Raw genomic sequence first — 17,109 nt, 5'->3', positions numbered from 1 at the left:
GATGGGCTATGGATTCACAAAAATCCAACTAGAATTTCAGGGTGACTTTTGCAGGAGTGGTAATGAGGGGGAAAAATCATATTTTTACTTGTAAACTAAGCACATTTGATAATTTGAGTTGGAAACCTTGAAAGATCATTAATATGGAACTCTTAAAATGTTTTTAAATAGTCACTTTTAAAGAAGACCTACATGTCAAACTCCCACATACTTTATCGTTTGTCTAGCCTTGTCAATAAAATGTCTTTTTAATATTTCAAAAGTATTTAGGTCAAATCCTCCTGAGGTGCTTGTTTTAATTAAAAAATCTTAATATCTTGTTTCCTTATGACAGATTGAATCAATACCCTTTCAACATTTAATTATCATAAGCATCCAAAAATAGATTGCAATTAGCATACGTTTTAAAAACTTCTTTGTTGAAGGAAGCAATGTATGTTGAATATGATTTTCATGACATCTTGCACATGGGTAATTTTGTCTAAAATCTTGTTCCCAAAAGCCTATTTTGAGAAGCAGCCTCTGGTTTTCTTGGTGTTATTCAGAGCATGTACTATGTATTGTATTGTCCGTAGATTACGTCATTAGATGTTTAAATGGATTCAACTTTTTGCGAATGCAAAATTACACTCACACCATCAGAGGCCAGGTTGAGGTGCTCTTAAAAACTAAGGCCCACATTTGACTTATTCCTTTGGTGTAACCTATATTTTTTTTTTAAGCGTACTTACAGATCAGGGCAAGACTAAAACGATAGTAATACCATGTAGAGCAGATCTCTAGTTGCACTCCTAATTTCGTTGAGATAGTGTTCAATGTAACTTAGTGGAATGAGAGTATTAAGATCTTTCACAAATAGACCCTAGATCTTATACTTAGAAGTAGCATTATATTTAAGGTTACCATTTTTTATCTATCTAGGTTTTTATATTGCATTCACCAGGGTAGTATCTAGATGTTTTTGTTACAGAATTTTTACTGTTCTGATACAGAGGAAGTACAAATGAAAGATGCTTCAGAGCAGATGGAGAAAAACAAAGGCAAAGTCTGACCAATTCTAACTCAAGGATTTCCTTCCATTGTAATCCCTAGCCATTGAGGAGGCCTGAAGATCCATATTTCCTCCATTACAGCAGTCTCTAAGTCATACCCTGGAGATCTATTTTGTACTGTCAACCAGCTCAGGATCCACAATGCACCCTTAGGCACCAGCATCACTTGTCAGGAGGAATTGCAGACATATTTCAAAGAAAAAATTATGCAACTCCAGAAGGACCTTTGCAAATCTTAGGGTACGAAGGTGGTACACATGGTCACTGGCACAGCACATTCCTTCTCAGGTTCTGGCCCACTTGCATATGAAGGGTTTGTCTATATCAGGGGTCGGCAACCTTTCAGAAGTGGTGTGCCGAGTCTTCATTTATTCACTCTAATTTAAGGTTTCGCATGCCAGTCATACATTTTAACGTTTTTAGAAGATCTCTTTCTATAAGTCTATAATATATAACTAAACTGTTTGTTGTATGTAAAGTAAATAAGATTTTTAAAATGTTTAAGAAACTTCATTTAAAATGAAATTAAAATGCAGAGCCCCCCCGGACTGGTGGCCTGGACCCGGGCATTGTGAGTGCCACTGAAAATCAGCTCGCGTGCTGCCTTGGGCACCCATGCCATAGGTTGCCTACCCCTGGTCTTTATAGTGCCTTTCTCTACCCTAGAAGGATGTAAATTCTAATGCACATGAGTGTGTTGCACACAAAATAGCCCATGTGGACCTGCTGGCGTGCACTAAAACTTCCCTAGTGTACATTAATGTGGTCCTGTTTCAAAAAGTACTATATTAATGTGCATTAGAAAACTTTCAGTGTGCACCAGCAGAATCCACACTGGCCAGTTAGTGCGTGACTGCTAGTGTGCACTAGAACTTATGCTTGTACAGTGTGAAGTAATGCACCATGTAGACAAGCCTTAAGACATCCTTGAAATATTTAAAGGAAATCTATGCTTCCGCATATGACTCTGATCTTCTGGCTTGCTTCTAACAGGCTTCCGACAGGTAGCCAAGAATGTTTGGGGCCTTGGTTACAGAAATAATAAATGCATCCTTTATAGAAAGCATCCTCTCCCACAAAATAGTCCAGCTAATACCTTGAAAACCCTTATTTGACATAGCTGAACTAGCCAGGAAGGGTAGAATGGATAGCAGGTGATGGCTGGCTAAAGTTTTGGTTATTTTCACCATCCTGGACCATTCCCAGTCTTGTTTTAGACCCAGGAATGACACAGGGAAGGTGATGATTGGTTTGCAGTTGTAAATGATCTCCTTGCCATGAACAGCAGAAATAATTCCATATCCAGACTCTAGTGCTCTCAGCAAAAGTCTCATATAGTCAGTCATGAAACACTTTTGACAAGCTCCATTGAGACCTAACAGGTTCCAGGTGTTGAGGGTACCCCAACGCAGGGAAGCAGAGTGAGCTGGCTCAGTTCCCTACCCTCCTAGATTTCAGAAGGTCACCATGGGAAGCTGCACCTCTGCATCCAAGGCTCTCACATGAGCAGTTCCAGAAATCTACAAACTTTAACCTACTTTGAAGGGTGCAATTAAAATCCATGAGTGTGGAAAAGAGCTGCTGCTTCCTAAAAGACACTTTGATTTAACAAATAATTTGTATCTCTACAGTGCCTTTCATTAGTGGATCTCAAAGTACCTTATAAACATTAATTGAGCCTCACATCACTCTGTGAGGTAGCTGTCATAAACAGATAGCTAAGGGTTAATGTCTCTTTCACCTGTAAAGGGTTAACAAACAGTGACCTGCAACACCTGACCAGAGGACCAATCAGGAAACTAGATACTTTCAAATCTCGGTGGAGGGAAGCCTTTGTTTTGTGGTATTTGGGTTTGCTTTGTTCTTCTGAGTCCTTGAAAGGGACTAGACGGCAACCAGGTTTCTTGCCAATCTCCCTGCTACAGTCTCTTATATATTCAAAATAGTGAGTATTGAGTAGAAAGGCGGTTATAGTCTTCTGATTGTTTTCTGTATTTGCAAATGTGTATCTGGCTGGTAGAGTTTTAATGTGTATTTGGCTGAAAGTATTTTAAATTGTATTTCTGCTGGAGGAGGCTTTTTCTCCATTTTCTATACGCTGAAAGACCCTGTAATATTCCATCTTGAATTTACAGTGGTTATTTTTACTCTTTCTGTCTTTTATTAAAAGCTTTTTTTCTTTTAAAATACCTAATTGAATTTTTTTCATCTGGTTAAGGCTGAGGTATTGAGTCTGTACTCACCAGGGAAGTGGTGGGAGACAGGGAGAAAGAAGGGAGGGGGAAAAGAGGGAATCCCTTTGTTTAGATTCACGGAGCTTGAATCTGTATTGCCTCTGGGTGAGGGAAAGAAGGGAGGGGTAGAGGTGGAAAGCCTCTGTTTTAAGATTCAAGGAGTTGAATCCCAGTGATCTTCCAGGGTAACCCAGGGAGGGAAAGCCTAGGAGAGGCACTAGTGAGGGAAAGAGTTTACTTTCCTTGTATTAAGATCCAGGGGGTCTGAGTCTTAGGGTCCCCAGGGAAGGTTTTGGGGAGACCAGAGTTTATCAGGCACTCAGTCCTGATTGGTGGCAGCGTATCAGACCTAAGCTGGTAATTAAGCTTAGAGAAATTCATGCTAGTACCTTATTTTTTGGACTCTAAGATTCAGATTGGGGATAAAATACTATGACAGTAGCTATGTATTATTTCCATATTACAGGTGAATAAATGGAGGCACAGAGAGGTTGTGATTTGCCCAAGGTGGAAAGGGTTGATGGAAGAACAGGGATAGATTCCAGTTCCTCTGACTCCTATACACATATGTCTAACCATTCCAAGAAACCAGTTACTGCTTAACTGAAAAATAAGTGACCCATGTGGTTCCACTCCCAGATTTGACTGTAGAAAACCCTGTACTGGAAACAGCAAAGTGGAGTGAAACCCTATATCCAATCACCTAAGTCTTGCAGTGTGAAGATACAGGAAGCAGAAAAGCAAATGAGTTAATGTTCCTTGAAGTTATTGAAGGAATTAAAAGGGTTTTTTCCAATTTATCAAGGGAAGAAGAAATGCTAAAGAGAAGGTAGGTCCATTAATAAAAAAAAAAGAAAGATTAAATTATTTTAAATTCTAAAATGACTGAGCCAGTGAACTGTATTTTCCTCCCTAAAACTGGTATTTTATAAGAAAAATAGGGAAAAGTAAGAGGGAAAATTAGAAAGTAATGAAGAGCTTGACAGAAAAGTTGTAGATAAAAAGTAAGAAAGAGAATACTGGAAAAAGAAATATGTTGTATATAAACCAGCAAGCCCAGTTAGTATTAGTATACATTCCAGCGTATTAGGGTTTCATTAGTTAATGAACTTCCTGAACCAGTTACTTTTTTGTAAGTCACAGAAAACCTATCCCAAAGATCCTTGCTCTCTTTCTTCCAAACCCCCTTTTTTTCTGACTTCTGTCCTTATATTGCTGGTCTGTGTACTGCAGTATGGATGCCAGAGCCCCTGGATTCAAGCCTGTTTTAGAAAATTTTTAACCTTTGGTTGACAATCAGTCTAGACAAGCCACTGCAGGCTGTGGGGAAACCTCAGAGCTCCCAGGCCTCACAGGCAGCAGGTGCTGCCCCAACCGTCTTCCTGCAGCATAGCTAGGGTTCTCAGCCCTCCCCACCCCACCTTGGACTTGAGTCCTCCCCTGTCAGCCCCCTCCCCATTATTTTTAGTAAAAGTCAGACAGATCACAGGCTTCCATGAATATTTGTTTATAGCCTGTGGCCTCTCCATGACTTTTTTTTACTAAAAATAACCGTGACAAAATCTTAACCTACTGATTGTTCAAATAATTTTTAGAAGGAAGTGCTTCTTCTGGTTTTACAAAAGCTGACATACTGAACATTCGTTAGAACATATTCTGGGACTGCTTCTAACTGAATCATTTTGAACAGCTTTTTATGCTAGCATAATTTCTACTGGGGCCATTGAATTTAACTCCATGAGACTAGTTCTGCACAGTCATTTTGCCTGAAATGTGTTTTCTAAATGACATCTGGTTTTCAAACTGCCTTTCGTTACATAATAGTGGCTTTAACATCTGTATGAATTTAACTACCAGCAGCAGTGGGTTTTCAGCAAGTGCAGCCAACAATGTTAATTTTTTTGCTCTAAAAGAGCAATATATTTTCATTAGGCTGCAAAATGTTATGATTGATGTATATTTTAATATGATTCAGAAAAAGAACAGTAAGAAGGCACTTACCCAAGTATGTCATACCCTAATTGGAGAATGAAAGTCCTTAATTTTTCAATAGATTTTTGGTTTCAAAACCATAAAACAGATGAAAGTTGTGGCTGAAAGTAAGCCAAACTAAAGAGTTGTTATTAGCACTCCCTTTTTGGGAAGGGTAATTGAGAACTGTAGATTCCAGAGATGGAAAATATCTATTAGATCATCTAGATGCATAGATTCCAAGGCCAGAAGGGCCCCTTGTGATCATATAGTCTAATCTCCTGTATACCACACAATTTCTAGAGCATATGTTTTAGAAAAACATCCAATCTGGATTTAAGAATTGTCCATGATGGACAGGACCGGCTCTAGGGGTTTTAGCGCCCTAGGCGCAGGGCAATTTTGCCGCCCCGTGCACTGCTCCCGCGGCTCCTGTGGAGCTGCCGCAATCATGCCTGCGGGAGGTCCACCGGAGCCGCGCGAGCAGCCGACCGTCCGCAGCGACGACTGCAGCAGCTCCACCGGAGCCGCCTGCCACGCCCTCCAGCAAAACACCGCCCACCAATAATCTTGGCGCCCTAGGTAATTGCCTAGGCCGCCTAAATGAAAGCGCTGGCCCTGATGATGGAGAATCCACCATGATTGCTGGTAAATTGTTCCAATAGTTAGTTACTCTCACAATAAACAATTGCCCTCATTTCCTGTCTAAATTTGTCTAACTTCAGCTTCCAGCCATTGGATCATGTTATATTTTGCTCTGCTAGATTGAAGAGCGCTTAATTAAATATTTGTTCTGCATGTAGATACCCATCGGCTGTAATCAAGTGCCCCCTTAGCCTTCTCTCTGTTAAGCTAAATAGATTGGGATCCTTGAATCTATCACTATAAGACACGTTTTCTACTTCTTTAATCATTCTCATGGCTCTTCTGCAAACCCTCTCCAATTTATCAACATCCTTCTTGAATTGTGGGCACCAGAACTGGTCACAGATTTCCAGTGCCCGTTGCCCCAGTTCCAAATATAGAAGTAGAATAACCTCTACTTCTGCTTGAGATTCCCCTGTTTATGCATCCCAGGATTGCATTAGCTCTTTTGGCCACAGCGTGTCATAGGGAGCTCCTTCAGTTGATTATTCACCACGACCCTCACATTTTTTTCAGAGTCACTGCTTCCCAGGACAGTCTGCCATCCTGTAAGTATGGCCTAGGGTCTGTGTTCCTAGATGTGCACATTTACAGTTAGCTGTATTAAAACAAATATTGTTTGCCTGAGCCCAGCTTACCAAGCAATCCAGATCGCTCTGAATCGATGATCTCTCCTCTCCACATTTTTGTATTATATGTAAACTTTGTCATTGATGGTCATTGATAAATCCTGGTCATTGATAAAAATGTTAAATAGCATAGGACCAAGAACCAGTTTCTGTGGAACCTTAATGGAAACACATCCACTCAATGACAATTCCTTGTTGACAGTTACATTTTGAGACCTATTTGTTAGCCAGTTTTTAATCCATCAGTGTGTGCTATGTTAATTTTATATCATTTCATATTGATTTTTAATCAAAATATTTGGTATCAAGTCAAACGCCTCATAGAAGTGTAAGTATATTATGTCAACTCTGTTACTATTATCAACCAAACTTGTAATCTCATCAAAAAATGTATCAAGTTAGTTTGACAAGATCTATTTTCCATAAACCCATATTGATTGGCATTAATTATATTACCTTCTAGTTCTGTATTAATAGAATCCCATATCAGCATCTCTGTTATCTTGTCCAGGATCAATGTCTGGCTGACAGGCCTATAATTACCCAGGTCATCTCATTTACCCTTTTTAAAAATTGGCACAATATTAACCAGACCTGCTGATTTTAAAAATGTCTAGCATTTGTTACTTCTGTTTAACACCCTCCAGAGATACTAGTGGAATGGAAACAGTGTTATCACCATATGATGCGACTATATCAACTGTTTTTCCCACAAATACAGAGCAGAAATATTTAATGAACACTTCTGCCTTTTCTGCATTATTATTAATAGTTCTACCACTTCCATCTAGTAATGGTCCAATATTATTGTCAGGATTCTTTATGTTCCTAATGTATTTAAAAAACTCCTTTTTATTGTCCCTAACACTGCTGGCCCTAGAGTTCCTCTTGTGTCCCTTTACTTGCCTTATCAATTTTCTGCAGTTCCTAAATTCTGATTTATATTAATTTCTATCAACTTCCCGTTTTGTCCATTTGTTTTATTTATATATATAATTTCTTCATTGTTGCCTTCACTTCTCTAAATAAGATCAGTTTTTCTTATGGGATTGTGGCTTTTGGGGCATCTATTATGCTGCTCTTCAGTATTTCCCAATTATCATTTACATTTTTCTGATTAAATTCTTCCTTCAAGCTCATTTGGCTTAATGGTTTTCAGGTTTTAAAATTGGCCCTATTAAAGCACCAAGTGTATACTGATCTGACTTTTTTCTGCTTGAACATTATAAATGTGATCAGGTCAGGCTCACTTGTTCCTAAGCAATCAGTTCCTCTTTATCTGTTAATACAAGGTCTAATAACGAATTTCCCCATGTAGCTGCAACACTTCTTGTGTTAGGAAATTACTATAATGTTCAGAAATTCCCAGATTTTGTAGTGCTAGCATCATCAGATTTCCAACATATGCCACTAAAATTGAAATTCACAATAATCATACAGCTTTTTTCAAGATCATTTTCTTCCAAGTTATCAGTAACTTAGAAACAGGTAATGCCATTTTTGACATAGTGCCACTCTCCCTCCCCTTTTGCCTGCACAGGCCTTCCTAAATAGTTTATAACCATTGATTTTAATATTCCAATAGTGCAAATCATCCCACCGGGTTTCAATAATATCAACTAGATCGAACTTGTGCACAATGAGCAATTCCAGTTCCTCTTTTTTGTTACCCAGGCTCCTGGCATTAGTGTATAGGCAATTCAAGAATTTTTTCTCTTCATGTTTTCTGGTTCCTTGATTAATTTTCTGTTCAAAATTTAAAATTTGGTCTGAGTTCTTATCTTCCATCTTTTTACCCTCCCCTTTTGCTATTAGTTTAATGCTCTCCTGACTAGCCAGTTTGCCTCTGAGAAGATTGGTTCCCCTTTTACTGAGGTGAAGGCCATCCAAACTATACAGCCATCTCACCATAGAAGGATGTTCCATAAAATCAAAACCCTACACTGCTTACCTACCAACAGTTCACTTCTAGAATCTCCTGCCTTCTGTCTTCTTTTGTTCCTGAGACAGGAACAATCTCAAAGAAGAAGACTTGGATATTCTTCAGCACGCTTCCGAGTTCCCTGAAGTCATCTGTTGTCTGTGAGATATCCGACAAGGCAAGAGCATCCCAGCTTTTTGGCCTTACTGTCAGTCTTGACAAGACAGAGGTCTTGTTCCAACCACCCCCTCGTTCCAGTGCTTCAGTACCAGCCATCTCCATCCAGAATCAGTAAAGCCAGCCTGGCCTTTTGCTGACTCCGAACAAAAGTTCTTGAGCAATACAACATTCATCTCTCTGCCAGACTGAAGATCTATAGTGCAGTGGTCGTAACATCTCTCCTGTATGGTTCTGAGACATGGACTCTTTTTATAAACAGCACATTAAACAGTTTGAGCAATTTCACATGTACGCCTTCTGCTCAATAATGAGCATTTGCCAGCAGGACAGAGTGACCAATATTAAGGTCCTTGAGAGAGCAAACACAACCAGCATTGAGGAAATTCTACTGAGAGCACAATGTAGGTGGACTGAACATATCATCGGAATTGAAGACTACCACCTCCCAAAACAGATCCTGTACGGGGAGCTGAGGTATGGCAAAAAGAAAGGGTCATCCATATAAGTGCTTCAAAGATAACTTGAACAGCAGTCTCCGGTGGGCTGGCATCAATCTCAAATATACATAGCATAGCCATGATGAGAATTGCGACAATATTGTCATTATCAGCGATGGACTACTACTGTCCCACAGGACAGTGTCATTAGTGCCGATATGAACCATCACCAATGGAATGTTGCCCGTCAACATTAGAAGCCTGTCCAGTCTTAGAGTGATGTCTCATGGCTTGGCTCAGGAAGACAACACACTGTCCTGTTGTCCACTTGTCCCTTGCAGAATGTTCTTTCAGTTCTTCAGAGAACTGAATCTCCAACAACTATCATTTGTCTTCTTTGGATGGTTGGACAATTCTTTGTGGGCAAGCTTAATTTTCTACAGGCTGGGCCAAGTTGCCATCCACGTGTGCCCACTACAGCTCTCTCATCTGTTGGATTTGCCTGATCTTGAGAGGTATCTTCAGTATTTCCACATTGAGGACCTGGTATCTATTTATATTTGTAGCTGTGTGGAATTCCTCTTGCATTTCTTCTCTCTGGTGACCACAGCCTGCCCATCCCCATCTGTCTCCTGGTGTGTAGAATGTTGCCTTGAATTCTTGCTTCTGTTGCTTGCAAATCTCCTGGCCTGCTTTCTGACTTCCTCTTTCTCCCTGATTCTTTGGTGGCCATCTTCATTCTTCCTTGAACCTGGGGTACTGCGGTTTCCAAACCTGGCTGCCGAGGTACTTGAGCTACAACTACTGTGATTCTCAATAGCTTCTCAAGATGCCCCTGCAATCCAAGAATCCTCCAGGACAGCCACCAACTTACACTTTGTGTACAGGACAGGAAGCAAGCAGGAAAGAGAACATGGTACAACCACTTCAGGTCTCTATCGTTGGCCACCTTGATATCACACACACTGCTGAATCTGGAGGGAAAGTCTCTAAAATGCCTTCTCTCAACTTTCTCCAAAACTCTCCTGTTAGCTGCTTCTGTTCTTGGCTTGTGTGATCTCCTTGCCAGTAACTTTTTATAGCAAGTTCTTCTCTGCTTAGAGGAGCTCAGCTCAACCCCCTCTCCACCTGGGAGCAATTAAGTTCTGTCTTCAAACAGCAGGCAGCTGCTTCAAGGGTTAGAGCCTCAGGACTTTTAGCAAGGCACCCTTCTTGCTCACGGCCCACAGCCCAGCTATGCAACCTGTACACAGAAAATGAACAAACAGTCAACCAAACAAACTACAGGCAGACTGTATGCACCACTCACCAAATCCCACTATCTTCAAGCACTGAGTCTGCAACTACCCCCTCCAAGACTCTCCTTTTATCTGCCTCTGTTTGTGGCACATCTCTTTGCTAGTGCAGAATTGTTCTGTTGTGCTTTTACTGGTGGTTTGTCTAGCCCAGTTTTGCAAGTACCACTCAGTAGGGGTTCCATCACCCCTCTGGAAACTGTTTCATAGGCTAATAACTCTCTTAAGTAAGGAAGGTTTTCCTAATACTCAGCTTATTGTCCCCTTTAGATTCATGCCACTGATTCTATTTCTAACCCCTTCGCCCCCCTTACCTATGCTGAATAATTCCTCTCCCTTCTATCTCATACAGTTATAATCTGTATTGGTGGACTTTTCTTACCATTAGTCAGTCTTCACTTAGCCAGGCTAAACATATATTTCCTTGTAAATCAGTCTGTCCAGCCACTAATCAATTATTGCTTTTCTGTGAATATTCTCTGGTTTGTCATCATCTTCCTGGTAAGAGGCAGGGTCTTCTCAGTGAATGGCCTTCACTTCTGGAATTCTTTTCTCCTCCACACAGCCCTAATGGCCTAACAAAGCTGGTCTTTGTTACCCTTTAAGGAATGATGCAAAGCCCATCTGTGTAACTATAGCTGGCTGGTGAAAAATATATTTCCCTTAAGTGTGGCTTCTGTTATACCTGGGAGTTAGGCCTCTAAGTTTGACCAGTAGAGCTTAGAAGTATTTCAGAAGGTCTGTTCTCTTCAGGGTACCACCCTCAGCCACTTGCAGTTCTCAACCCCTAACCCTTGATAACCCACCTACCCAAAAACACACTTTTCAAGGATCATTGTCACACAACTACATTTAAGGGGAAATTTAGTCGTTGGATTTCAGCATAGCTATTACACCTGTTCCATCATGCCTTGAAGGTCAAAAATTCTTCTCCAGACTTCCTGACTACCCTTTCAGAAAATGTCAGTCACTGGTATGTAACATTGTACTGTTTCTACTCAGACTAAATTATAACTACATCTACATCCAATTTTACTTTTCTGAACAGTCTTAGAATATTTCTTCTAATTTCTTTTGTTCAAAATATTCTTGATAAATGTCCTTTTTTTCAAATCACCCACACAGTTTTTCTGACTACTTTCAAGTCTGTTCTCACCAGATGTTCCAAGCTTTTGTGACAATGAAATACAGCCACTGTAATACGTGCTATGAAGAAAAAGCTTTGAGAACTAAAATTTTTTGCTAAGAGACACAATTACTTTCATTTATATCTTTCCAAATGTGGAATACATTTTTATATATTTTTTGTTTGAAAACAGATTACTTTCTGGGGTTTACACTGTCTGAACTTCTGAAATAGTGATATTTTTCAAAGCTAGTTATAAAACAGCATTATCACATTGTTAAGATTTAGTAGAATATGGAAATTTTAGTGGGAATCTTTTTATTATATATCAAGCTGCAAGTCCCCCATCCTCCAAGGAGTGCACAGACCCCAAGTTAACATCCAAACGCATTCCCTTCCTGGGGTTTGGCTTTATTAGTAACCTCAAAACAATAATACAACAGAAAACAGTCTCTGCTTCCTCTGTCACTAGCTATCACAGGAATACCTCTGTCCTAACTCTCTATTACCTCTGTCTAGAAAGTCACTGCCATTTCCCATATATCTAGAGTTTAAGTTCATGAGCCACATTTGCCCCTGTGAGTAAAGAGAATGTCAGTGCCTTTATGCAGATTTCTAAAACTTGCTGACAGGATGAGTTACCAGAAGAGTCCTGCTGCCCTGTTACATTTTCACGAAGTGCTAAACTAGTATAGCTCTGTATTGTGTGGGCAGTAATGTATTTAAAGATGTCAGCAATTTGAAATTGTTTCTTTTGAAAACACGAGTTGCAGTAGATTCCCATTCTTTTGTCTTAACTTTGAGGACAAGACTCAGAACTTCCAAAGTGTTTTAAGAGTTACATATATCTCTCTTCCCCCTCTTAGCACATGGTGTATTCTGCCACTGCTTCATGTACAAACCCTTAAATGTACAAACTGATGTCAGTTCTCTTTCAGTTGCTGCTGGCACTGAAAGGTTCAGTACCCTGTTCTTTTTTTTTTCTGTGCACCTGGTGCATCAAGTGAGCCTCAGAACTTGTACATCCTCTATATCAGATTAATCTAAAGTAATGCTTGTGAATGGAGGGCATAAGAATCAGCTAACGTAAGCAGTGTGCTAAGATTTTGGAAAGTGTATTTAGGCCCCCGTATGAAGGACTTTTCTTGAGCCCCTACTTAACTTACGTATCCACATGCTATTCGAGAGTCACAGTTCTGATGGCTAGACTTGCTTGCTTTGAAACTAACACACTAGAGGCTGTGTCAAACCTTTTTACTGGTTAGCCCTTTTATAATGGCTGTGCAGTGACAAGAGTTTGTTGCCCTACTTTCTATCCATTAGACATCTTTCCTTAACTTTTTCTTTACTCTCAAGTTTTTTTTCAGATATTTTGAAAAGGTTTTTTTTTTAATTTTCATACCTTAATCACAAGAAAACTGAAATAGGAGATTGTGTCAGGAGCAAAATATTGTTGTATCACTTTACCGTCACACATCTGGCTTCCCATTACAATACAATTTCTGATGCTTCAGTATTCCAGTGTGGTAGTTTTGATGCTTCAAGACCATCGGCCACCTATTTCTCCTATTTAGCAGAAGGTCTACCTTAGACTTCACTTCATAGACATTTGTGGAATTGGACTCTGTCTTCCATATTTTTTTGGTATTATCCTCCCACAAAAAATCAGCCAGCTTGGTCCTGACTAGTTTGCCTTATTTTCAACCTTTGCCTATGTTCCTCTTTAATCTCTGTCATTTGAGGCTTCTGTGCTTGGTGTACATCAATCTCCTCCTCCTCCTGAGCCCCCTGAGTCTATTTGAATCCACAGTAAACTCAGACTTTGTGTAGATTCCTCCATATATGTCCCTGGAGGTAGGGCTTGTATCCAACGAAAAACTTGTCTCCTAATGACCTCCAGGCATTTCAGGGAATACTTTACTAGCCTGCAGAGGTGTTAAACCTTTCTTCCTTTGGGAAAGATGCTCATAATAGATTTGCTATTTTGCAGTCCAGCAGTAATATGAATTAGATTGTGTCTGCACAAGTGAGAGGACTGGTGGATAAATGCAACTTGGCTGCGGAAGGTGAGGGGGATGAGGATAAGGATGAATGAAAGAAACTCATGCTGCTAGAAAACCCAACAAAATGTTTTCTCCCAGCAGACAAAGTGAGAAAGTGATGGCCTTGAGTGACAAAACACAGTTGCTGCTAATGACTTTCCCCAAACCTGGCAGAAAAGTTATACAAGGCCTGGCTGCTTCCACATAATTTATCTTGGACTAGCTGCAACACACATCTTTTAGTCCCATGACTATGTCATCATGCAGCAGATACTTCCACTGTTCAGTCATGCCATCTTACAAGATTCCTTTAAGAACTGGGGAATGTATTTCTGTGGGATCACAACACAGTGCTAATGGAGTCACCTTCTGAGCCTTTAGCGGAGTGCTTTTTATTTTGCCTGCCACTAAAGAAATTGTAAAATCTGTGGATAAAAAGCACTGGATAAGAGCTAAGTATTATTATTTATTTTTACTGTTTTGATTTTTAATTCCAATCAGATCTTCGAGAAGAGTGAGTGAAATGCAGTCTTTAATGACTAATCCACTATTCACTCTAAGTTGTCCTTTGTTCTCTTTGCAAATTTATAACTAAATTGTTGTCTGAGTTCCACTTGGTTCAGACCATCATCCTCCAAATATTTTTTACCACACTTCGTTTTGGTCCAGGGAAATTTAGACTCCAGACCTTTTTAGATGTCAAAACAGTTTTAGGATTTTATTTTTTTAGGATTAAAACATTTTAGGACATCACTTTAGACATTGTCTGTTGGGTATCACTATAGGGGAAATGACATCTGTACACATCTATCTAAGTGGGTTTATAAATACAGTATATATAGCTATATATAAAAGACCTGTTTATACATTAATCAGGATGACAGGACATCAGTATTCCTGTATTCTCTCCTGTGTTTTCCTACCTAGCAACTACCTCAATAGTCTCAGCTTTCTTCACCCAAGTAATCTTTAAGGAGTATTTATCCAAACAGGTTGTCACATGCATTGCTGAGTGTTTAGAATATGACCCACACTGAGAGAGCATTAGAATTCAGTCATCTGTAGTAGAAGTGGCTTGTCTGTTTGCTTGTGTCTGGTGCAGGTATTGGCCAAGCTGCCACTTGGAACTCAAAGCACGCTTTCTAGAAGCTTTATTGTTTAGATTTGGAGGGCAGTCAGATGCCCAGTTTAGTAGGGCAGTGTTTGTTTAATTATTGGCAAAGAATCCTGTGGCACTTTATAGACTAACAGACGTTTTGGAGCATGAGCTTTCGTGGGTGAATACCCACTTCGTCGGATGCATGTAGTGGAAATTTCCAGGGGCAGGTATATATATTCTATGTAATATATGCAGCAAGCTAGATAATGAGCAGCTTAGTCAATCAGGAGAGGATGCAGGCCTTGTTCAGCAGTTGAGGTGTGAAAACCAGAGGAGGCGAAACGGTTTGTAGTTGGCAGCCATTCACAGGCCTGGTTCTACACTACGCCGTTACTCGAGTTTTACGCGTTTAAATCGATGTTAACGCTGCCCGTACCACACATGTCGCAAGCGTGCTTTTAAATTGATTTAAGGCTGCTCTTTTTAATCGAGTTTCTGTACTCCTCCCCAATGAGAGGAGTAAAGCTAAATCGATAAGTACCATAGAGGACTGGGCTTGTTGTGTGGACGGAAACGACGCTTTTGGCTGCCGGGGTGCTATCCAAGTGCACAGTGTGACCGGCTGCTGGACAGCATAGAACTCAGGGCATGGCCACGTAGGACAGGAAAAGAGCACCGCGACTTTTGAATTCAATTCGGTTGGCCAGCTGTGGGAGCTGTGGATCAGCCAGGTGCACGCAGAGTCATCAGCACAGGGTAACATGCCATCTCGCTGAGAATCGAAAGAGCACCAGCATGGACCGCACGGAGAGGAGTGGATCTGGATCGCTTACGGGAGAAGGAATTCAGTCTAACCGAAATTCGTTCTAAAAGAAAAACAATGAAAAATATTTGAAAAATTTCAAAGGCTATTGATGGGAAAAAGGCCACGCAGAGATCAGTGCGTGCAGAGTGAAGTTAGAAGCGCAGACAGCCTACCAGAAAACCAAGCAGCAAACGGTAGAGAGGATCAGGCGCAAAACACTGCCGCTTCTACGCTGAGCTCCATGCATTTTAGGGGGCTAGCGCACAGACTTACCCCCCCTTGGTCCGTGGATTCTGAGCGTGGAGGTTAGCATTCTCCACCATGGCTGAGATTCAGCGGAGGCAGAGGGGAGATGGAGGAGAGGAGGAGACCTTGCAGTGAGCCACAGCACTCCGTTAGGCCAAAGCCAGAGTTTTTTGTGACAACGGATTACCCAGCCCTCCAAGCACTAGCCGAGGGGAAGGCTGAAGCGACTTTGTGGTGTACTTTGTAAATATGAAACATTGGGTTAAAAGCAAGCGGTTTTTGAATGATTGATGTGCCATGAGGGCTTGGATGCTTTCGCGCCGTAAGTTTACAGGAAAGTTTGTTAACATGGTCTGGGGATGGAGAGGAACTCTCCAAAGAAAGTCTCCTGAATCTTCCTCGAGTATCAAAGCTTTGCAGAAGGTTTCTGGGCAAGGGCAGTTATTCCGTCCACCTGTAGCGGACATTTACCACGCTGATTGTAGCAAAGTATTGCGTATATTGCATGCACCAAGCAAGGCGTATGTACCCGGTGATTTGCTGGCATTCAAGAAACGCGTTCTTTATTCGCGTCTGTTATCCTCAGCAGAGTGATATGTTCAGTGGTAACCTGGTTGAAATTAGTTTTAATAAGGGGACAGAGATGGCCATTTCCTACTGGGCTGTGTGCTTAACATCCTTCTTGCCGTTTGCAAGTGGGGAGGGGAGGAGGATAGCGTGAGCTTTTCTGCGTATTTGGCCAGCAGGAGTTCAGTCCAGACCACGCGGTGGTGGTTGGGGGGGGCGAAAGAGGGGGAAGGAGGGGGTGGAGCAGCCATGCGTGAGGGGGGAGTAGCAATCCTTGGATGGGGGAAAGAGGGTGGGTTGCGTCTGCTGCTGCTGTGAACAGGAAAAGGATCATAGGGGCACTGTGTATTGAAGGGTGGAGAGTCAGAGATAAGCCTTATCCATGACCGCATGGAAGCTGAATTTGATGCCCGGATCTCCAGTCTGTGGACTGAACACCAGAGACAGGCACTCATATTGACTGGCAAATGCGCCTTAGTAGTGAATCATGGTGCTATGTAGTGATATAGTGTGTTCATTGTTGAAGGTTATACCAATTTCTGTAGAAGTATTGTTTATACTTCTCTCCTGTTTTTTCTCCCATACGCTGCAATTTTTTCAGCTCCTACTCCATCCCGAGAGGCTGCTCAGATAGGGCGGGAAGAAGGGACGTGGATGGAAATTTCTGAAATCATGAAGTAACCCGCAATGACAAGAGTCATTAGAATAGCTGAAGACATGTTAGCAAGATACAGAAAGATGGCAGTGACGTGAGGACAGGAGACTCAATTGAAGATAGGGAGGAAGCTCGAGTGGAGAGGTGGCAGCAGGAGATCGAGTGTAGGCGGAAAGATCGCGTGGCGGGTGAATCTCTCTCTTTT

At 41.0% G+C, this 17,109-nt stretch overlaps 1 protein-coding gene across 6 annotated transcripts in view; it reads left to right on the top strand.

The window, feature by feature from the left end:
• ORC5 (origin recognition complex subunit 5) overlaps positions 1 to 17,109 on the top strand; it is a 151,466-nt gene that overhangs the window by 107,720 nt on the left and 26,637 nt on the right. Inside the window, exon 14 of one of the 6 annotated variants that reach the window (XM_075064594.1) lies at positions 6,419 to 6,450. The exons of the other annotated variants lie outside the window; for them this stretch is intronic. Within the exon in view, the coding sequence (XP_074920695.1) occupies positions 6,419 to 6,450 (32 nt within the window). The remainder of the gene's footprint in view (positions 1 to 6,418; positions 6,451 to 17,109) is intronic. 6 annotated transcript variants of the gene reach the window in all.

The sequence above is a fragment of the Chelonoidis abingdonii genome, chromosome 1 (genome assembly GCF_003597395.2).
Source record: "Chelonoidis abingdonii isolate Lonesome George chromosome 1, CheloAbing_2.0, whole genome shotgun sequence".
Classification (NCBI taxonomy): domain Eukaryota; kingdom Metazoa; phylum Chordata; order Testudines; family Testudinidae; genus Chelonoidis; species Chelonoidis abingdonii.
Note: the sequence above shows the minus strand (reverse complement) of the source record. Positions and strands in the feature narration are given on the sequence as shown.